The 24,419-nt window shown below is 32.8% G+C and overlaps 1 protein-coding gene and 1 long non-coding RNA gene across 5 annotated transcripts; both read left to right on the plus strand.

Annotated features, from left to right (window-relative positions):
- The first annotated feature begins 1,557 nt into the window (after nt 1–1,557).
- Nucleotides 1,558–6,405, plus strand: LOC145055309 (uncharacterized). Of its 3 annotated transcripts, none has more exons than XM_079003605.1 (9): nt 1,558–1,906; nt 2,322–4,331; nt 4,430–4,550; nt 4,645–4,727; nt 4,800–5,080; nt 5,477–5,563; nt 5,665–5,764; nt 5,913–6,103; nt 6,196–6,405. In XM_079003605.1, exons 1-9 carry the CDS (start codon nt 1,808–1,810, stop codon nt 6,305–6,307), a joined length of 3,084 nt encoding a protein of 1,027 aa, XP_078859731.1. In that variant the 5' UTR covers nt 1,558–1,807; the 3' UTR covers nt 6,308–6,405. The 3 variants fall into 3 exon arrangements, with proteins under 3 accessions (XP_078859731.1, XP_078859733.1, XP_078859732.1); XM_079003607.1 differs by having other exon boundaries at nt 6,173–6,272; XM_079003606.1 differs by having other exon boundaries at nt 1,559–1,906; nt 4,815–5,080.
- A 10,599-nt stretch (nt 6,406–17,004) lies between these two features.
- Nucleotides 17,005–19,654, plus strand: LOC145055310 (uncharacterized). Of its 2 annotated transcripts, XR_013685134.1 has the most exons (3): nt 17,079–17,735; nt 18,723–18,811; nt 19,440–19,654. It is a non-coding gene; the product is annotated as an uncharacterized LOC145055310 (long non-coding RNA). The 2 variants fall into 2 exon arrangements; XR_013685133.1 differs by having other exon boundaries at nt 17,005–18,811.
- Nucleotides 19,655–24,419: the final 4,765 nt, after the last annotated feature.

Here is a 24,419-nt window from a genome sequence, read left to right on the forward strand (position 1 = left end):
GGTTTGGTTTTTGAAGATGTGTTTCTAGGATAAAACCACACCATGCCGAGTTTGTTCGTTTTTTTTTCAAATTTAAAACCACAAACTTAGTTTTTGCACAGGTTTCTATTTTTCAGTTTTTATTTCTTATTGTTTTTCAGTTTTTTTAGATATGTTATTGTTACCCCTAGCATAGATATTACAAAATGATTACCCATAAACGAGAATTTCCAAAATCAATATTTCTATTTGAAATGTTGCAACAAAGTTATTTCTAAAAAAAAATTAGTATTTTTTTGGACTTCTGATATAAAGTCCTTAAATTTGGTAAGTTTTATCGTTTTTATCTCTCTCACGATTTCTTGTTCGTCGCCTAATATTTCCATACTTTTGTTCATATTTGCCACTTAGATGGTAATGGACATGATGACCGATCATCAAGCTATGTTGGCGTTGAGTATAACTTTTTATCGAGATGGAGCTGACGTGGCATGTCACGTCAACGTGTGTTTAAGCTACTTAAAAACAACATATTCATGCATTTTAAAGTTCATGTATACCTTCAAAAACGATTTTATATACTTTTAACGAAAATATAATATATATATTTATTGCATATAAAAAACATTCATAATATGTATTTATTTTGGATAAAAACATATATAGTATGTATCTATTTTGTATAAAAACATATATAACATGTATTTATTTCGTATAAAATACATATTTAAACGAAAATACCTATTATAAACATATATAATACATATTTAAACGAAAATACATATTATAAACAAATTTTATACATTTATAATATGTATTTATTTCGTATAAAAATATATTGTATACACATAAATATGAAAATACAAATTAATATGGTTTATATTATATAAATACATATAAATACGTATTTTACACATATTTTGTTATATAAATACATATTAATATGATTTATATTGTATAAAACTATAAATACATATAAATATATCTATAAACACATATTTATACTTTTAATGTGTACACCAACGATTATAAAAGTACAAAAACATTTATTATGTGTTTATAAAGATATAAAAATGTTTTATTATGTTATTATACATTCATAAAAATGTATTTATATAATAATAATAATAATAACTATTAAAAATTCAAGTTTAAATAATAAATAACAAACTTTTAACTAAGTATAAGAATAAACATGGTTTACACAATGATAGATCCGATTGGCCGTGAGAGTGGGAGGGCATTTATACGAGCTTCATCCCATACCTGATCAGTGCTCGACAAAACAAGCTAATGGAAAATATAAACCCAAATATAAACCAATTTTTAGAAGATTGACAAAAATTTCAAAAGTTATGAATTTTTATGTCAAAAACCTTATTTTTTTTTTCTATAATTGTAATAATATCACTCTTATAAACCAATTTGATTTTAAAAAAAAGTTGAAGTTTTGAGTTTTTGATGACTATTTTGTTGGAGGAACAAAACGTCCATTTTGGTGATTTTAGCAAGGACCTTTTTTTATCCATTCCTGCCCAAACAAACGCGTGAGATAAACTATATAATAAATATATCATACTTTCGGAGATTCTCTTAAACCCCTCAAATCTTCCTCTCGAACCCTCTTAATATAATTAAGTATTTTACGATGTTGAATCTGCCAAATCACCAAATCCGACAATGTAGCCACCGGTGTCTTCCCACAACAATTCTCGCTTCTTCTTCTGCAATCAAGTCCATCATCTCTTAATCTTAATTTTATAATAAATTCGAATGCCGTGAAGTATAATTCTGTAAATATCACTCTCCAACCTCAAAAACCTCATCAATGGCTGCCAACATCACAACGCAAATGATTTTGGAGCAATCAAGGAAACGCCAGAGACTCAGCCATGCTCCGAAGCTTCTACCTACCGAACAAGTCGAAGTAATGTTTGCCTTATTTTAACCTGTTTGTTTTTTCTTTTTTTGCATGGAAATGTTGGAGGGTTTTGTGGTTTTTTTTTGCCTACATTGTGTGGTTTTTTGCTTGTTTCTTGTTTGATCCTTTAATGCTCATTTATGATTGTTAAATTGGGGGTTTCTAAGTGGAAATTGTACTTCGTTTGGTTATTAGGGTAAAAATAACTTTCCAAATATCGGCTTCACGATGACAAATTTGGGAATTTTCTGTTTGATTCATTTATGAACTTTAGTTTTAGCTTATTGTGGTAGTTGATTCCTTTTTCCCCCCAAATATCGGCTTCATGCAGTGTAATTTGTTAGGGTAAATGAGTACTTACTTGGATCAAACTGCTCTATCTTCATTTCTTCATCTTGTTCACTAATGAAAATCATCTTAGGTCCGGAGTATTGAAGAAGGACTCCGAGGTTCATGGCATCGAGGCATTGTGATAGAATGTAGAACACAGATTCGTGTGGTGAAATACCATAATCTCTTATATGAAAATACTTCAGAGAATCTTATTGAGTCCATCCAAGTTTCATTTGCAGTTGATGGCAACATTCCAACCAACTGGAGACAATCTGATTTCCCTAATTATCGTGGCAAGATAAGGCCTCTACCCCCTCACATCATCTGTGACAAAATATATCTCCATTATAGACAATGTGTGGATGTATTTCATGAAGATGCATGGTGGGAAGGTGTTGTATTTGATCATAATGATGGTTTTGATGAAAGATTAGTTTTCTTTCCTGATATTGGTGATGAGTTAAGGGTTCCATTGAAGAATCTAAGGGTCACTCAAGATTGGGATGCAGCTACTGATGAATGGAATCTTCGAGGGGATTGGATTTTTCTTGAAGTTATTGAGGAACTAAAATTGGAATGGCCACTTGTTGTTTCTGTGAAACAGATTTGGTATGAAGTGAGAATGACAAAGTGTTTTTCAAAAGAAATGAAGGAGTGGACATGTCCAGTGAAAGAAAGCTGGAAAGAAACTGTTAAAGAGGTAATGGCAGATAACTTTAAGTTAACAATGGCAGACTTCTTGCATACGTTTTCAGAAGATATGGATATCAACAAACGGTTTCTTGATTCAGTGGTAAATCTTGAACCTTCCTTTTCCAAATCTGTTGAGGAATTTCATGATCATGACACAGTTTTGGCTATTAAATCTGATCATGAGACTCTTAATTCCCCTTCTGAAGAACCCTATTCTAAATGGACCAAAACCGATATATTTCCTCAAGCAGAGTGTTTCCCAGATGCAATTTTTGAATACTACAAATGCTTCAAATCTGGTAAAAAGCCTCCAGTTTCTACAACACTGAAAGTTAGGCAACATCTTTCCTATTTGGGATGGACAATTGAGTGCAAGATTTATAAAATTGGCTCAAAAGGGAATGCTACTTTTCGATATCGTTACACTGACCCAAATGGGAAACAATATTATTCACTTAATGTACTATGCACAGAGCTAAAAAACATTTCTTCAAATTCATTCAATGTCAAGAATCTTGAATCTTTAACATCATCAGCATCCACCAAAGAAGAACCACAAATACAAGATTTACACGTTGTTGAATCTGAATACTGTCCACAGGCTGTAGTTGACTATTACTCATTGATATCAGCACCAAACTTTGACTTACAAAAGATGAGAGATGATAAGTTTAAAAAACTTCAAATTAGTGCAAGAAAGCATCTTTTTGCTGTTGGGTGGTCGAATTTTCATCTAGAACATGATTCTGGTAGGAAGGTAATTGTTTACAGTTCACCAAATGGAAGAAAGTTCTACAGTCTTCATGAAGCCTGCAGTCATTATATCAAGGAATCCTTTTGCTTTGACTTTAACAAGACTTTCAAGAACGAAAATGGTGTTTTGCATACTGAATCCCCAATAAAAAAAGCCGAATCTTTGATGACTACTACTACTACTCATGTGTTAAGATCAAGCAAAAGGGCACGAAAAGATGTTTCTTCATTGTTTCAAACCCCAAGAACTGTTTTATCTTGGTTGATTGATAATAATGTTGTTTTGCCTCGAGCAAAAGTGAAATATATTTGTAAGAAAAATGGTTTTACAATGAAGGAAGGTCGAATAACTCGTGAGGGGATTAAATGTAGTTGTTGTCAATCTACTTTTAGCCTCTTGAAGTTTCAATCTCATGGTGGAAGCTCTTATGGGAGAGCTTCTGCTAACATATTTCTTGAAGATGGAAGATCATTACTCGATTGTCAATTGCAAATTAAACTTGATCAAAGTTCAAAGTCAAATCTAAAAGGAAACCAACATGAAATGGTGAATGACAATGATTTTATATGTTCTGTTTGTCAATATGGAGGTGAGTTAGTGTTATGTGATCAATGCCCTTCTTCATTTCACAAATCTTGCGTGGGATTAAAGGTAAAAAATAAAAATATCTTGGTGTTTTATACTTTTATATTTCTTCATTGTTTAAACTTTATAATTTTATATTGATGAATAGTTTTTGATTTTGTTAGGAGGTTCCTGATGGTGAATGGTTTTGTCCATCTTGCTGTTGTAGAATATGTAATCAGAACAGATTTAGTGAACAAAATACAAATAGTGAAATGATAAATTGTGAACAATGTGACAAACGATGTATGTAGTCTTCATTCTTCAATCCAATCTCTTTTTTTTTGTTTGTTTTTGTTATAATAAAGCATGAAACTTATTGATTGTTAAACTTATGTAGATCATGTAGGGTGCTTAAAAAGAAAGGTGGGTGTGGGGAGTTATCTTGAAGCAAATTGGTTTTGTAGTTCAAGATGTAAAGAGGTATGTATACATTCAAGTTTGTAATATCTTTTTAGAGATTTTAATCATTTTATGATTGATAATATGATAAAGTTTTGGGAATTGCAGATATTTACGGGTCTTGAAAGGCTTTTAGGGAAGTCGATTCCAGTTGGGAGGGATAAGGATAAGTTAACATGGACCTTAAGAAAAAATAAGACATTTGAATGTTCTTCTACTTCTAATGATGATATTGATGCCTTAAATATGGAGGAAATAATAGAGAATTATAGCAAGTTGAATGTTGCTATTAGTGTCATGCATGAATGCTTTGAGCCAGTTAAAGAAGCTCGCACTGGGAGAGATGTAGTTGAAGATGTTATCTTTTGTAGATGGTGAGTTAATTTTTCCTAGAATAAGTAATTTACATTTTTGGTCCTTGAGTATAGCTAGTTTTTTCAAATTTGGTCCTAAGTAGTTTTCTCTTGTAATTTTTCTCATTCTTTGAGATTTTAGCTCATGTTCCATGTAAAAAGACTATCTTTTTTGGACCAAAAATGAAAAAATCAGCTATATTTAAGATTCTAGGGACAAAAAAGTCATTTTATTTGGAACAATGATCAAACACGTTACAAGAGCCTCAAATAAAGACCAAAATTGAAAGAGAAAACTTTTTGGGACCAAAATTGCAAAAATCAGTTATACCCAAGGACCAAAAATGTAATAACTCTTTTCCTTATTCTCTCTCTCTCTCTCTCTCTCTCTCTCTCTCTCTCTTTTTTGGTATTAAGGTCAGAGCTACGTCGGTTGAACTTTAAGGGTTTTTACACGGTTTTTTTGGAGAAAGGTGATGAGCTAATTTCAACTGCTACATTAAGGTGTGATTCAACATTTCTAATTTATTAAATCTCCTAATTTTGTGTCCTTATTTATATTCATCTTGAAAGATTGAAACTTTTTTTTTTTTTTTTATAAAAAGGGTTTATGGAGAAAAAGTAGCGGAAATCCCACTTGTTGGAACACGATTCCAATACCGTAGACGTGGAATGTGTCATATTCTCATGCACCAACTTGAAAAGGTAAATAAATATCAATGGGGGCCACTGTGTATCTGATTTACACCTGATCTGATATGATATGACACTCATGGGGTCCACAAGATTCCTTTATTTGTCATTTAGTGATATGGATATTATAGAATCCAACTTTTTTTTTATTTTTTTGTAGATTCTTACAGAGTTAGGAGTGAAGAGACTAGTTTTGCCAGCTGTCTCAAGCGTCCTACACACTTGGACAAGATCCTTTGGCTTCTCAGTGATGACCGAATCCGAAAAATTCAAACTTTTAGGCTTCACTTTTCTTGATTTCCAAGGCACTACAACATGCCACAAAATCTTGGTCAAAGCTTCTTCCTCAAGGTATGTCTTTTGTTTGACCATTAAAACATGATTCATGGCGGTTGCTCGAAGAATAACTTTTTTTTGCAGATATTGACTATGTTGTTTTTTAGGAACAATGGTCACGTAGAAGCTCAAAGTGCAACAAATTTACAACCGAATTGTTGCAAAAGGATAAAATTTAGGTGTCTTTCCAAAAGTAACTTCATTGAAATATGTAAGTAGAGGTTATGATGATCTTTAACCTTGTTTTTTGTATAAAAAAATGGTGATAGATGAAAAGAATGCATGTTTTAATACAATCACATTCGAATGTTCAATCATTGGGTTATATGCTTTCTTTCATTTTCTTGATGTTGAGATTTATTTTATGAGATGACACAAAGTTTAATTAGTCCAACACGTCTTTGCTGGCTGCTGCTTTTATTAAAGATTTGAAATTTATAAACTTAAAAGATTAATACAACTTCATAAATACAAAAAAACAAGACTTTCGAGATCAAGCTAACTATAGGATTAAGATGGAGGGTAAAATGGGAATTGTGCTTTGGGTTTAGAAGCAAAACATCTGAATCAAGATACACTGGCACACCTTACCTTTAATATCCCCATGTTAAGAAGTGTCCCACTAAACACCCTTTTGTTATTTCATGTTTTTCGTTTATTAAAAAGGGCTTAAGTTTGTTTTAACGTTTTATATATATATGTCTTGTTGGCAACTCTAAATGTTGGATAATTTTTATAAAAACTGAAATGGGACCATGGAATACAAGTGGTCACAATAGGACATGAAGAAAAAATAAAAATAAAAAATAGTGTTTATTGCACAAGGAAAGAATAGAACATGTTTGCTTACAACTTGCAAGTTTCCCCCTTTGGTAAAAGTTTGCTATCTATTTGCCTTTTGTTGATACGTAAGAAAGAAGTTATTTCAATTTGTTTCTAATTATCTAAATTATGATTTCTCTTGAAATGACAAGTTTACCCTTATCTAGGGTTAAATCCTTGACACCATCCTACAATTATTTAACTTTATGAACAATTGTGTGATCTATCTTGTAAAAGTGATGAAAGAAGAAAACAAGTTTAACGTATTTGGACATAGTACACCGAGACTCACTCTCAATCATTGCTTTATGTAACAAACAAAATTTTTAATGTTTTTAATGCTTTTCATGATGTGATAAATGTGGTTGAAGTAATTGATGTTGTTAGTGTTATTTTGTTATGAGATTAATTACCGAATTTAGGGATTTGAGTGATATTTAATTTTTTATTTTTTTTCTTATTTGACTTGTTGAAAAGGAGAGTGTAGACTTATCAGACTTGGAGGCGCCTACCAAGCAACTTTGAAGAAAGTGGTAGGGTCCCATGCACTAACCAACTTGTATTGTAGGTCACATAGTCGTTAACCAAATATAAATTGCCCTTTACTCCTATCTCTCTCTATCTCTCATCTTTTAATTTTCCACAAAATAATTGGACCCTATCTTCCCCAATTGTTTCTTCTTGTCCACAAATGTTTCTATTATTGTTTAATTTAAGGTGTAAAGCATCTCTAGTTTTTGTATTTGTGGTTGTATTCAATGAGGTATTCCAAAAGATCAACCTCAAGTGCAAACTTTGTGTTTATCTTAAACATCTTTCGTATGAGTTATTTGAAAAGCCTAATGAACATTTGCGTATTTAACTTTTAAGGATATTGTAAAATGTCAAAATTCCAAACACAAAGTCAAATTTCAAAAAGGTTTTCAAATCAATAAATTATTTATCAAGTTTTAAAGTTTGGGGAATAATTTTTTTTTTCCAAAAGTAATCATCTCCATTATCACAAATACTTATGGATGATAATTGAACAATTTCAATTAAAAAATACTTATGTTTTTATTCTCAAACTCCAAGTCAATCTCAAGGTCCAATCTTATAATCAATAACACAAAGCACACTATACAATTTTAATCTACGTTCGATTCAAACTAGTTATATGTGAACCATTACACTATACAATTTTAATCTACGTTCAATTCACACTATACAAAGCACACTACACAATGACAAGCAAATTCCTAGTGTTGATGAGGCAATCACTCAAAATAAATGTTCCAAATTAGATACTGATAAGTGTCATTCAAAGTCTTAATCTATCCTAAGTGAATGTACAAATTCATGATCAAAATCATTTCTAAAATCTCAAAAAAATTCACATATGTACATGGACTATCACATAACATAGATATATAGATATCACATAAAAATAGAAATCAAACCCATGGTTTAGTAAGATATGGACATATATTATTGGGTAATAATTCACATCAACTAGTTGCAACTAATTACATTATAATTGTCCAAACTAAATTCTTAATCTTTAACATCTCATTTTAATCATTACATAACATCCTTATGAAGTTATGATCAGATGAAGGCACTAGGGGCGGAACTATAAATTTATATTAAGGGGACTTACATGACTTCATAATAATAGGATACGTTAATAATTTATTGGTTGTTAACTTTAGATTTAAGCGCAATATGAAAGATTGATTTTGTTTTAGGGTGTGTTCGATAAAACTAACTGGTAACGGGTAGCGGGTAGCGTTTGATCTTGGAGCGTTTTGCTTAGGTTAAAAGCTAAACGTTCCTGTCGCCGAACGAGACTTTTTCTTTTTTACTAGCGTTTTCTTAAAAACTAGTTTATAACCCGTGAAACCACGGTTATAAAATTAATTTAACTTTCATATAAAAAGTCAAAATTATTAATTAATTATTTTAAATAAATTATTATTTAAGAGAGTTTTTTTTTAATTATATAAAATTATAATCGTTGATTTAAATAAATACATGAAGTTATAGCATCTTATAATATGTATTAATTTTATTTCATTTTTCAATCTAATATTATTAATTTAATATAATTACAGTGGGAAAATTTAAAATTTGAAATTTAAATAAAAGAATCAATTATTAGTTTAATGTAATTAGAATGAAAAAATTTAAAATTTGAAATTTGAAATGAATAATTAATATGTTGACAAGTGGCATGATAATGAATATATATCATTAATGAGGTATTCTAATTGTATGACACTTGTCAATAAGAGATTAAACTTATTCTTTTATTAGAATAGGGAGACTAGAAGCCAGAAGCTTCAAAAACACTGCGTGCCGAATACGCCCTTAATATGAATCAAAGCAAATTTTAAGTGCAATATGAAAGATAAATTTTGTTTTAGTGTGGATAAAATCATGCATATATGGGATATATCCCTTTTAAACAACACACAATATATATATATATATATATATATATATATATATATATATATATATATATATAAATAAGTTCAATAGAGAATCATTATTAATCAAAAAACCAAGGAACCATTCCAAAGCGTCGAAATTTAAAGCGATCAAAAGCAAAATGAAGGGTTGTAGACTTTTACAATGGACGCGTATGCACCGGATTATAACAAAATCCACTTTTTTTTTCGTTTAAATTTTTTTTAGGCCATGTTTTTTATCGAAAAAAAAACCGCGTATACCGTTGTTCACGATTTTTCGTCCTCTTTCCAAAGAGATCGATGATGATATATATAAAAAAAAAAAAACGAACTTTTTTTTCGAAAAAAACTCACTTCATTTTCTTTGTTAAAAAGTTAAGTTCTATTTTTTTATAGAAAAAAATTAATAAATATATCCAAATTCATGATTTTTTTATACTTTTTAAACATAGATTCATATTCATGTTTAAAAAAAAATTGATATTTCAGTTCAGATTCACATTGTGAACCTGTTCAGATTAATATTATGAACCTGTTCAGATTCACATTATGAACATTCTCAGATTCACAGTATGCATAATAGTAAGTTAGATTCACAGTGTGAATCTGAATTGATCGGAGCTTTTTCAAATTGTGAGTGTTAAAAATTGAAATATTTACAGTTTAGATTCACGGTGTGAATCTACACTGATCGAGGTTTTTTTTTGTGAACCTTCTTAGATTCACAGTGTACATAATAGTAAGTCAGATTTACAATGTGAATCTGAACTATTCGAGTTTTTTCACATTCTGATTGTTAAAAATTGAAATATTTACAGTTTAGATTCACAGTGTGAATCTACACTGTTCGAGGTTTTTTTATAATCAGTGTTGATGGTTATTAATAGAGTACAAAAAATTAATATTTTTTGTATAATTATTTTTTTTTTTGATAAAAATAAGCTTAAATATTGAGAAAACTAACAAAATGAAGTGAGTTTTTTTTCGAAAAAAAAAACTATTTTTAATATATCAACATGAATCTCTATGGAAACAGGACGAAAAATCGAGAACAACGGTATATTCTGTTTTTTTTTATAAGAAATGTGGCCTAAAAAATTTAAACGAAAAAGGATGTGAGTTTTTTTGGTAAGGAAGTGGATTTTTGGTATAATCTGGTATGTGTGCCTGCAATGTAAAAATATACATCTATTTCCTTGGTCATTGATTATTATGATTTCTGACGCTCACGATTGGTTCTCTATTGAACCTCACTATATATATATATATATATATATATATATATATATATAGAGAGAGAGAGAGAGAGAGAGAGAGAGAGGTGGGTTCAATTGAGAAAATAAAAAAGGTTGAAAATTGGGGAATCATTCTCAGCCACTCATTTATATAAGCATAAAAAGACACGGTGGCAAACTTGTAAATATGTTAATAACCTTCAATGTCAAATACGTAACTATAGAGATTTCGATAACACTTCATTCATCCTCAAAATTTCTCCTCCAACCTTCAACAATCATCCAAATTTCTTCAACTAAACCATCGTCAATGTCATCCAGTGCTAATCAATCATCAATATTCGTAGATGGGAGGTTCGTCGTTCAAGACAAAATTTGCAATCCAAATTCATCAATTTCATCGATTTGTTAAAGTTTGGAACTGGAATTTCCCAGATTCACAAACGAAATCAGTTGGAATCGGAATTTCTTCGTTGTTCATGAAATTAGAATCGGAGTTCTTGACTCGCAGTCACGGTCGACATTGAAGGACTCATAATCAATACTCACAGGTTCCCAATCTGATTTTCGGAAATCAAAATCAAAATGAGAAATCGATCAGACATAGGTGTCGCATCTGAAGTTGAAAACGTAAGTATATGATGATTTGGAATTGATAACTTGATGTTTTTAACATTTTTAAAATAGTTAACTTGTATGCACTCCAACTGTTTGATGAAATGCATAAACTAAATTACCACGTTATATTCATATATGAATTTGTTTTCTCGCTTGAATCAATATATGATTATTAAAACAAAAAAACGAATATGCAAGTCTAGATGTTATTCATATGTGAATAATATATAAAAATTATATATATTTGTGAAAACACATTGTAATATTCATATGTGAATATACTGTGTAATATTCATAGGTGAATATATCATCTAATATTCACAAGTGAATATACTATGTATTATTCACATGTGATATACCATGTAATACTATGTAATATTCAGATATGAAAATATTATCAAATATTCATAAGTGAATATGCCATCTAATATTCACAAGTGAATATACTATGTAATATTCACAAGTGAATGAATCGTCTAATATTTAAATATGAATACACTATGTTTAGTATATGTTATATTCATATATGAATGATACTTAAAATGTAAAAAAAAAAAAATCAATCATAGTTTTTTATTCATAAGTGAAATGTACTGTAGAAAAAACTTGATTCATTTTTATTCACATATGAATAACGATAGCTGGAAATATAAAAAAAAATTATTTTATTTTAAAACTATATTAATATGGATGTCTATTTGTACATAATAAAAAATCATGAATTTTGGTACATTTAAAATAATTTTTCGATAAAATTAGCTTCTTAAAAATTAAAAAAAAAAAAAAAACGAAAAAGACTATGTTTTTGTATATATTAAGGTAATGATTAGCATAGTTTAAGGAAATATGTTTTGTTGGAAAACACATGTCTATTTTTTCCCCATTTCTGCTGGTACGACGGAGGCTTTTGTGGCAAAAATAAATGAGTGGCTGAGAATGATTCCCCCATTCTCAACCTTTTTTTTTTCTCAATTGAACTCTCCCCTATATATATATATATATATATATATATATTACTTATTATGCAAATTTGGTCAAAGACTGAATTTTAAGAGGTACATGGCCTAATGCCATGTGTACAATGAATTTATGCATTAAAAGGTTATGAATCTTAGTCAACAATTAAAAAAGTCAAGATAAGATACTAGAGACTCATTCAATAGGGGAAGACTAATTCAAATAGCCATCACCCCCATCTTGCCAATCCTGACCAACAAGCTTCCCACTATGTCACACTTTCTTCCGCCGTATAATACTATACCTTTGTTAATCTTTGTCATTTATATAACCCACGACCCACCTCCACTCTTCTTCTCCATTTGAATATCGTTGCACCATACCTCTCTTTCATTATACAAATGAAACGTCGCCATCATCGACGAACGATCACCTACACCACCATCATCGGCTACTACGTCCACCACCGTCTCGCTATCCTCGGACAGCAACGAGCCAAAACACTCTTTTCTATTCCTTCCTATCTATCTCTGTATCTCTCTCGAATAGCATTCCACCACCTCGATTTAGGGGTTTATTTTTCTGATTTGGTACCATCATCTAACTCCCTATTTAGTGGTGATGATTTGTCATAGTTACAAGAAGGAGTGAAATCAGGGCAAATTCGATCAACCATAGCTACACAAGTTTTCTCTAGCATGGACTCATGGTTCAACTTTCTCAATTTCTTACAAGTGAGTTCTTAATATTTATAGATTTATATCTCCTCTCTTGTTCTTAATTTTGATTGCTTTTGTCAAATCTTGCTGTTATGACTTTCCCTCATCGTCTATCCCTCTATCTTTCATGATTTCATGATTTCACAATTTCAGGTCTCTCCTTTTTGTGATATTGATGATTCTAAGATTTACATAGGTTTTTGAAAATTCGAATGTGTTTTAGTTTGTTTCCTTTAACGAGAAATTCGTCTAACTGCCTAAATTGAAACAGAAAACGGAGCATCAGTTGACAATGGAGGGTACAATGCTAGAAAAACCATAAAAAGCCAAACTTTGTGGTTGACACAACTATCCAATGGCAGAATCACATAGGTTAAAACAGAACCAAGAGAAAAAAAACCAAAAACCAAAAACCATAGATAGTGTTTATATTGATCTATGGCCAATGATTTTGTTATCATTAGTTAATAGTCCTTGTGTTTATATTTGCAGTTAATTTACCCTTTATTTGTCCCACAAACTCAAAAAGAGCATGTATCCTTGTTCTTACAAGAAGGTTATGTTGAGTTCCTAACTCTATTCAGGTTTACAATTTGTTCTTTTGATGAAAATGGTATTTTGTAAAATGTTTATTTGTTTTTACTACAGACACTTCCAATTATTCTTATGATAAATTTTCAAGTCTATAAAAGACCAAAGAATTGCACCTGCAAACAATTTTTTATGCTCAAATCCGGCAGATGTGTGTGTATGTGATTAACAGGTGGTAGGAGCTAGCTTACAATGTTCTAGAATGGTCAAATGCTGATTGGGATGGTTTGTTGTTTTGAGGGATGAAGGAATCTGTTACTTAGGGAAATATTTGTCAAGCAGGTCTGTGTATATGTGATTGTGTATGGCTGTGTGAGTGTATCCCACTCTTGAATCATTCTTCTTATATCCTATGGCATATGTATGCATTTGGGGTTGTGTCTTTCTGAATTCTATAATCAGCTAGCATGCTATTACTTCAGTTCTACTTCAAATGTTAACGTGAGATGTTTTTTTAAAGCATATTCTCACCCTATTATTGTTTTTTTATCTAATTGTTGTCCATTCTTTGTAGAATTGATGATTTCATTCAGGCCTGGTCCAAGCGTAGGGCAACCTGGGCCACTACCCAGGGCATCACTGTGAGGGGAGCATAAAAATTAGTCCATCTCTTATAGGCATATTAATTTTATGCACAATCTTTGATCCAGTTTCAAGAAAGGCATGAGACATCGACGAATAGAATGGGCAGAAGGTGGCAAAATGCAGCTCGACAATCACGCATAAAAATCAAAAAACAAGGATTCAAATAGATGCAATAATCACGCCCAAAATCAAAAATCAATTGTCCTGAGTCTTGCAAGCAAAGGTAAAAAAAATTATTGCTTTAAGAAGCTAAATTTTTTGTTCTTTGCTTGCATTCCCAAACTCTTAAATCTGAAATTCAAAATATGAAATCAAAAACAAAAAACGTATTCTTTTTGTTTTGTTTCTTTTCTTTCAAGAATTCTAAATGCATTATGCATAACCGATAAATTGTCAAGTGGAATCGTGTGTGCGTGCCTGTGTGGTCTGGGGAAGTTTGAGAAATATGGAAATATGAATCCGGGTAAATATTCTGGTTTTATGATTTTGATTTTATATGTTGGTAACAATTTATGACTTTTGTATTTATAATTAAAGCCTAAATTGGACGGTTTTTCCCTTGATGTGAGTTTGATTGAGGATGTTATCTAAAGCTTCCAATGTGTAACCTACTTTTGATCAAAATTGGACGATTATACCCTTGGAGATGGTGTTTGCAATTTCAAGTTGATTTGGGTGTTGCTTGTAATTTTGGTGATCTCTTATGCTATGATGTGTGATGATAACTAGATAAAGATTTTTTTTCAACGTTGATAATGCTAAATCACTAGTGATGAAGCTTTTTAATATTTACAATTGATTTCTTGATTGTGTTCATCTATTTTTCTTTCTTGTATTTTTTCGGTTTCACTAGCTATCTTTTTGTATAGGTTATTGCTATTAAAAAAGTTATTTTTTAAAATTGTTCTTCAATGATGGTCCACTCTGCTTGATTTTTAGTATTTCTTTGTTGATAGGATTAGAATAACTTTAAAAATTAGCCTCTGAATATTAATTTGAATCTTGATATGAAATTGAAGAACAAAAGGATTTGGGCTACTTCCTTTAGTTTTTTATTGGTTATTTGTTAATATGATTTGTGTAATCTGTTGCTAATAGGACTAGGACCATTTTATATGGTTTTTTTTATTTTTTTAGTCATTTTTTTATTAATAATCATCCAATTTAATTCTCTCTGGTCTTTATTTTAAAGGTTATTTTGTTTTGAAAGTTCATCTTTAGCATTAACTTGAAAGAGAAACTCATTGCTTTGCGTTTGTATTAACTTAGAAGATATGCTTGTTAGTTATTGAAGACATTAAACATGTATCCAAATAAAAAATGTATTATTATTTTTGTTCGATAGCATTGTAGCTGTCAAAATGTATGTTATATGTTTTTCAATAATCTACAAAATAGAAAAAAAAAAATCAAAGAACAAGTTAAATCGACAACAAAGTGTTAATTTTAATTAAATGGTTGCACATCTTCTACACCATCATACACCTGCTTTCACCGAAAAACAAACTCATTGAAAAGAGCCAGTAACCATTAGAATCACCATTAAGCATCATCACCGCCACATTTGCACCCGACGCTTGGCGCGGGTAAACGGCTAGTATATGTATATAACTATATATATACATATTATGTTACAACCCGTAGAAACCACGGGTAAAAATTTATAAAATTTTATTGAAAATCTAAAAAAGTTTCTTGTTAAGAACTATCACAACCAATAAACGTAAACCTATTAAAAAACTTATATCTTTCTGAGACAAATCAATGTGGCTTTTCACTTCGATAATTATTACGAATTATAAGAAATTTCATAAAAGTTGTTATTAAAAAAACTATAATACCAATCTTATGGATTTATCGACCAAAAGCTTAGTGTAACCCCAACCGGTGGACGGGCTGCCCGATAAAAATTGCATACTTTTAATCGTTATTTTTTGCATCTAGACACTACTATTTAGAAACATTTTTTGCTAGTTGAACATAAATACCTATAATAGCAACATACTTTAACATAAAAAGAAACAATATTGATAATATTAAATCGTAATGACTAATCAAAATATTTTACTTCTCCTTGTTCCCACCCAACACATGTCAATAGTACGTCACATTCAAGAATCAAACAAAACTAAAACAAAGGAAATAAAACATAAAAAACCCACCTACCTAAATCCATCATATTCTTGCCACAAGAGACATCACTGCTAGTTTGCTACCATTGCCAAAGAGTGTTCACAATGATTTGAAAAAAAATGATGAAACCTCTCATGAAAATTTCAAAATACAATGTCTTATAATTAGGAAAAAGTAGAAGGTATAATGATGTAATAGAAAGAAGTAAAAATACAATGCTATAACAAACATATTAACAGAAGTATTTACTATTTTTTAAATTGAAAACTTTAAATTAACATTACAATAGATATATGCACACTCACAACTACACCTTCTCAGCCAATACTAATCAAGAAAGATAAAAACTTACGTTCCTGCCATCTTCAATCGACCAATCTTCTCAAGAAGTGCCATAAGACTTTCGTAATGATAATCAGATCCACCTATAAAAGGGTAATCAAGAATAAATGTTAAATAGTGTGCATGGTTTCATTAGTCTAATTTAGTATACATGCATCAAACAATTAAAGTGGGTGTTTTTTTTTTAAATTCTTGCTATAGTATCATAGAAATCAACTAAAATCATTGTTGGACTCTAAAATAATGTAACACCCGTTTATTTATTAATTAAATAAATAAATTAATGAGCGATTAGTAGCCCTAAAATAAATAATTATATATCAAATGATGGTCTCATAGAGCTAATTGTCACACTTTAAGAGATTTGGGGTTAAAAGTGTAAAATCCAGACTTATTATGAAAGAGATTTATGTATTCAGGGTTTGAATGGTAAATATTAGCTCTGCTTTGAAAGAAAATATGAAGGGAGGGACTGTTATTGTCAATATGGGAAACTTTTAGATGGAGCGGGTTTATATGTCTCGGCAAACCCTAAACCCTTCATCTTTCAGCCGCCTCCATTCATACTCTTCATCTTCAACCTCCGACAGCCGTTCCTTTTTCCCCCACCTGGTCCGTTCTCCGGCAAGCTAGCGGTCACCAAGCAATTACCCGACCTCCTGCCTTGCCGACCGATCGAGACTCCATCTCGCTATCGCCATCAGCTGACCCCGTTGTCACCGGTGTTAGTCATCAGCCCCATAGCCGCCATTGGAGCCGGATTAAACCGCCGCTACGTTCTAGCGGCCGACAAAGACAAGGATGCTGCTCCGACATGATTCGGTTGTCGAGATCGCAACCCTAGCCGATGCCCCGCTATTGGCGGCTGTTGAAGACGATGAGCCTCCTGCCTTCCTCATGGCCACCTTGCACCGCCGCCATGATGAACGTTGCCGATGCTGCTGCCCTTCGACGATGAGCGTTGTCGCTGCTCCTTCTCTACCGCCATAGAGCCGCTGTTACGCCACTGCCGTCGCCACTCACCTTAGGTGGGTGGCTGGGTTCGTTTTGCTAGAAGAAAAATTGAGGGTGTGTGCTCCCAGTCACGTGTGTGTTTTATGTGGTTTATCTTGGTCGGAAAATGGAAAAGAATGCCCACCATGGCCGCCAGCCATGGTGGCTGCCACCACACGCCACCGTCGGCCGCCATTAGGTTGTTGTTTATGTACTTGTATTAGTGTGTGTGTGTATGTGTGTGATTATTTGGGGTGTTAGCATTGTAAAATGTAACCGGAAAGAAAAATAATGAAAAGAAACTCAAACCACCACCGTAGGGTGGTGGCTGCCGCCTCCTGCCGCCACCGGCCGCCGTGTCGGGTGGCGGTGTGCTTTGATAGTGTTTGGACTTGTTTGGATGATTGGACAAAGGACTAAAACCCTAATGGGCCCAAAGAAGCTTAATGGACTCTATTGGACCCAATAAAACCTTAATAGACCCTAATAAAACCCTAATGAGCTTAATGATATTCTAGTGGGCTTAATAGGCCCAATAAAGCCCTAATTGATTTAAAAGCCCAACAAATTAATTAATGGACTAGTATTGGGTTGGAAACCCTAATTAGGGGGGATTAATCGGGACACACGAGAATTATTTAATAACTGGAGATCTTAAATAATAATCATTGGCAAAGACTAATCTAAGCAATATCGGACTTAACGGATTAAGTCCTTAATGGATTAAGTGCTTAATGGGTTAAGTAGGAAACTTAACCCTGATCATCATTTTATGTGAAACCCTAATTTCATTTGGGTTTATGGTTGGGCCTTTCTGTTGGGCCTTAATGATTAGGATATCAAATGGGCTATCCAAGATCAAGAAAATGGTCTAGAGCAATTTAATGAGCCTAGGGTAAGGCCCAAGTAAGGTGCTTGGGCCCAATTTAGAAAATTAGGCCATAGTTTGGGCCTTAATGAGTATATGATGTTGGGCCTCAGAATGAGACCATGTATAGGCTTAGGCCCAATTTGGAAAATTGGGCCATGTGTTTGGCTTTGATTCCTAATTGACCTTGGGCCTACGGATTGGGCCTTGGGCTTGAATAAGCCAAGCGAGGGTTAATGTAGTAATTACCCAAAGAATGTATGTATGGTTATGTATTGAGACCCAATTATTAATTGGGTGTTATTTTGGTGTTGACAGTTCGGGAATCTGTCAGCCAGCAGCTGGGGTCGAGTCTGCGGGACTTCGGCAAGTGTGGGATTGTGTCTTCGGGACTTCAGCAGTGTGAGGTGAGTTACCTTCCAGTAGCGGTGGGTCTAAGGCCACAATGCCGACCCACCAGTAGGAGACGTATGATAGATGATTGTCTTTGTGATATCATCTAGGTTTGCTACTACCTGATATGTTATATGCTAGCATGATATGTTGTATGTGATAGTAGTCGAGTTCGGTTGTTAGGACCGAAGGGTAGTCAGACACCCCAGATACGTCTGACAGTATGTGATGATATGTTTGCATGTTGGCTTGTTATATTATATGCGATAGAGGTAGTATGAGGGGACCAGTCCCTGTGTTCGGTTGTTAGGACCGAAGGGTAGTTCAGGCACCCCAGATATGTCTGATAGTATGTTTATGTTATGATATATGTGATAGTAGCAGTAGGGGGTGGAATAGTCCCCGAGGGTCGGTTGTTAGGACCGACGGGTAGGTCAGCACCCCAGAATGGCTTGACATGGGTAGGTCAGCACCCTAGAATGGCTTGACACGGGTAGGTCAGCACCCCAGAATGTCTTGACACGGGTAGTTCGGGCACCCCAGAATTGTCCGGCAGTATGTATGCTATGTGATTGTGTGGTATGTGGTATGATGGGGGAACTCACTAAGCTTTGTGCTTACGGTTTTTAGTTTTGGTTTCAGGTACTTCGTGTTTAAAGGAAAGGAGTCGGCTCGATCGCAGCGCATCACACTATGGTTTTCCGCATATGAGATCTTTGGGATTACACTCTGATATTATTTTATGATAACACATTTGGTTATTTCTACTTTGGTTTTGACATGACATGATATTACGGATGTTTTATTACACTGTTGGTTTATAATGACGTATTTAAAAATGAAATTTTTGGCCTGTATTTTTGGGATGTTTCAAATAATATATGAAAAAGAAAAAAATTACTTGATTAATATGAGATAGAACTTAAACTTTTGTAGGCATATAATCTTCAACTAAATAATAGTATAATACCTACACACCATGAGTTGAATAAAAGATAGAAGGCATATAATTAAAACAACTTCCCCAAATCAATAATTACAAAACCCTAAGTCCTAATAATGGCTACTTTGAGGAATCTTTCATGGTTTTGATTAAAAATGCGCTGATAAGGCATTACTACCAAAGCTTATTATATTGACTACATCTAACCAGACTTGTTTTTATACAAACCCTTGCAAAAATATATATGATTTATTTAACAAAGTATAATTTGACTGCAAGTCACAAGCGATTTTCTTTTTATAATTGAGAGAAACCCCCTAGTTACGCACTACTTGAGATATGTATAAATACCTGTAAATCACATCCAACCACCACTTCTGCAAACAATTCGAAAATAGGAGAACCAACAGTTGGCGTGGGCGTATAGACGTATAGTTCTTGGTTGCAAACAGGGAAATAAATTCGGGTGAGCGATAAGATGCAAGAGAAATAGATTTTAGAATCGTTTGTGTTATGGAGTTGTTCTTCAAATCAAAGACATTTGTCAACAAGCTAAGAAAGGACGAAGAAGGATAGGAGATGTTCTTCATTGTCTGACTAATCAATGACAGTAGCAAACACAAATAAATAGACAAATTGAGCAATATATATGGAATTGATCACCTTCATGATGCTAATCCGATTGAGATTTTCTATGAGCTCGCTGATTTCTCGTTCGTATAGGTACCTCCAGTCCGTCATTTTACATTGCGTTAATACTGAAAGGCTAAAGGGGTATATCAGGTATTAAAATCGTAGCTTAATTTACAAATGAATGATGTTGTAAACATGATGTTGTAAAGGAACGATTGATAGATTGATATCATATGTTTGAAGTATATATTGAGCAGAATACGATCAAATTGAATGCAATTGATATCATACCTTATATACGAAATCGGATACCATAATAACATGCTATTAATCGGGTATGTAATGAATTTTTGAGTTAATATCTACAGTTGTTATCACTGAGTAAATGGAAAGAAAACAGGGCTTTTACCGATATTAATTTGTAGTTGAAACAACGAAGGGTATAATTGGTATTTAACTTTGGAATAATTCAGTTGTTTTGAATGGACACGTGTACTTTTGGTTTTATTTATTAGATAGGATATATATATATATATATATATATATATATATATATATATATATATATATATATATATATATATATATATATATATAGGGAAGGTTATATGGAAAATAAAAAAAACCCTAAAAATCATAAAAATACATAAAAAAAATATTTAGAGATTTCAATTTCTTTTTGACTTTATATTCTTAAAAATCGCAACCTTTTTATAAATTCACTGAAAAAAAATTAAAAATCAATTTTTTATTACTTATTTATTTATTTTTTCGTTTTTTTTCAAAAAAAAATCAACGAAATTATACAAAAATGTGCGGTTTTAAAGAATATAAAGTAAAAAAAAAAAGATTTGTGATCTCTAAATATTTTTTTATGCATTTTTATGATTTTTAGGGTTTTTTGTTTTCCATAAACCTAAATCTCTCTCTCTCTCTCTCTCTCTAGATATATATATATATATATATATATATATATATAGACACTCGGCCAGGTGATCATACTATAGAGTCACAACCAAACAAGGAACATGCAATAAAGTCTGATTAAGAGTCATCAGTCTAAACTACATGACTATATACAGTCCCTATGGCATCCCTCCACTAAAAGATAACCAAAACTAGTGGGTCGGCATTGGTGCTTTCGACCCATGGGTATAATGAGGCAAAAATCACCTTAATCGAAGAACCTAAAAACATTGTGACGCACTCCCTTTCTGCATGACTTGCTCCTACGAGCCCTCTGTAACGCCCGTAGATTCGGACTAGTCAATTTAGAGATAATAAAGGTCGAAAATGACTTTTCAATAAAAGATTATTTAGAATAAATAATCTTAACCAAGTTGTAGAATACGTCTCAAGGGTTCCGTACATATAAATAACGTTGAAATCTGAGTTATAACGAAGAAGTTATGGATCGTCGAAGTTTTACGGCAAAACCGGCACGACATCGGGAGACGTAAATAGTGAATTTACGATGTAGAACTTTTTATCCTTAGAAATATAAACAAAAGTTTTAGTATACGTTAAGCCAAGAACATACAAAAAAACGCCCAAATCTGACTTCGTATGAGGAAGTTATTAATTTTCTACGATTTGGCTTAGCAGTGCACAACCCGAAACTTGAATTTTAGATCGAGCGGTTTCTGGCCTATGCAACCTAAATGAGAATTGAATATATCATTAATAGGAACTCAACGGTAAAAAGATAGACGAAAACGGAGTTTGTATATAGAAGTTATGAAAGTTGTAGATCTTATTTTTACCTACGCGTGGATATAAAGAACGTCGAAAACGGAGCTCGTATGCGAAATTTACAGGGTTTAGAAGTCGGCAGGGTGCTGCTGCAAAAGGGGTGACGTGGCACAATCTTGGCCATTGCTTTCTCCCCAAAGCTTGCCACTGGATGGTGACATGTGGCACCAATTTCAGCCATATTTCACCCTATAAATACAACCCCTTCCACCCGCATTTTTTCACACATTTCCCATTCTTTCTTCTCTTTACACTCTCTGTCTCTCTAGCCCTGAAACCCCCTAAAAACCCTAGGGAACCTCCCTAGCACGAGGCAAAAGCCCCGGAGTGATCAACGGCTCCGAGAAGAAGAGCTTTTCGGCTCGAGAACGTTGCTCCAAGCAAAGCCCAGTTTTCTATAAAACCCGCTGTAAGTAAGCTACGCCTACACTATTTTTTAATATAGATTTTATTTAATTATAGTAACGTTATTAGGAACTTATAATAAGTACTTGGGCGATGTGAGAGGTGATACAGACCATGAGGTAAGGGTGAGAGGTGGACGATGTGAGAAGCCTTGTTCCCAAAAGCTGGCCCCGTCATCTAGCCGAGTATGGATGACAACCACGGACTATTCTAGACAGTCCGGTGGAACACTAGCAGGCTCGTAATCTGTAGGTGTTGTGAACGATGTGCTCACCGGTGTACTCTAAAAACCCATTGACATTTATTGCGAGTGGACTCTTGAAAACGACATTTTCAATAAACGAGATAACCCTAGCAACTGTGCTCGAAGGACAATACTGGCAGCTGCGCCTCACATAGAATGTCACAATTCTGGCAGCTGCGCCTAAGTGATAGAACTAGCAGCTGTGCTTGACAGTTGTGTCATTGACAACGATGGACTTCGTACCTATTCCTTAGGATAATCCTTAGGAATGAATAAACGAGAAATAGCTGATTCTTAGGGTAGATCCTTAAAAATAAAGAAGATAATGGGGATGGGTAATTGGGTTGATTGCTTGATTATTTAAACATAATAATTATATTATTGTGGGTTGAAAACCCTATCTACTCACCAGGTTTCCCAACCTGACCCACTCAGTTTATTTATATCACATGTGTTGATATGAAGTCACATTACACTGAGAGATTAAGGATCACTAGTGATAATGAATGTAAGTCCTGTTTATGCTTATGTTTCTGTATTGATGATGACATCCCAAATGTTTTAAAATGAATAACGTATTTATCATGTTTTACTGGGAACAAATTCTGCAACATTTTTATTAAAAGAGGTACTCTGATTTTTATAAAGCATAAACAAAATCGGTCTTTTCTGGCCGTGAAAATGGGGATGTCACACCCTCTAACACCAAAACATGGAAGAATCATATCAACAACCCAAAATTTTCAAGTTTTACCCAAAGTCAAACTGGTCAAAAATTCAACGGTCAAAGAAAGTCAACAGTCAACAGCCCCTCACAACATTACAATCTATGGTCACGTCGTGAGCCACTACAGGACAAAATAGTCAGGTCTCATAATCTTCACGACGTGTAACGCCTGGGTTTCAGGGCTAAGCATATTTGTCAATGTAATAGTCTAGGTCAACTATTGTAACTCTTTTTGAAGGAATAATAATGAAATATTTGAGTATTATGTGAATTATGTGTGTTTATGTGTTTATTGTTTAATTATAAATGTATAATTAATAAAGAATAAAAATAAGCGTCAAAATTAAAGTGTGAGATAAGCCCGATATCTTTACATAAAGTTGTATTGGTCGAAACAAGGATTCCGGGGATATAAGGAATGCCGAAATCCGAGTTATAACGAAGAAGTTATGACCCGTCGAAGTTTCACGACGGAACCGGTGCGACACCGGGAAACGTAAATAGTGAACTTACGATATAGCGACTTTTAGCCTTAGAAATCTAAATGAAAGTCGTAGAATATGTTAAACTGAGAGTGTCCATAAAAAGAACGCTCAAATCTGACTTCGTATGAAGAAGTTATGAGATTTTAAACAGACCAATCCTGTCCCGGCCTGTTAAAAATATAACTTTAAAAATAATGTCAAAATTAGCCGACGGAGTCTAAACGAAAATTGTAGAGTACGTCTCCACCTACGCGTGGATATAAAGAACGTCAAAAACGGAGTTCGTATGAACGAGTTACAAATTATAATAGCATATTTACGTATTAAAATAAAGTATAAATCATGTATACGTACACATATATATACATATGTATATATCATTAGAAAGGTATCGACGATGCGGTCATTATAAGACTAATGTTGAGTTCTTTCG

This window comes from Lactuca serriola, chromosome 5, assembly GCF_051521515.1.
Source record: "Lactuca serriola cultivar US96UC23 chromosome 5, Lser_US96UC23_V15, whole genome shotgun sequence".
Classification (NCBI taxonomy): domain Eukaryota; kingdom Viridiplantae; phylum Streptophyta; class Magnoliopsida; order Asterales; family Asteraceae; genus Lactuca; species Lactuca serriola.

Coding starts and splice junctions, on each gene's coding strand:
- LOC145055309 (XM_079003605.1), top strand. CDS start 1,808: ATGGCTGCCAACATCACAACGCAAATGATTTTGGAGCAATCAAGGAAA. Junction 4,728..4,799: donor GTAGTTCAAGATGTAAAGAG/GTATGTATACAT, acceptor AATATGATAAAG/TTTTGGGAATTGCAGATATT. Junction 5,081..5,476: donor GATGTTATCTTTTGTAGATG/GTGAGTTAATTT, acceptor TTTGGTATTAAG/GTCAGAGCTACGTCGGTTGA.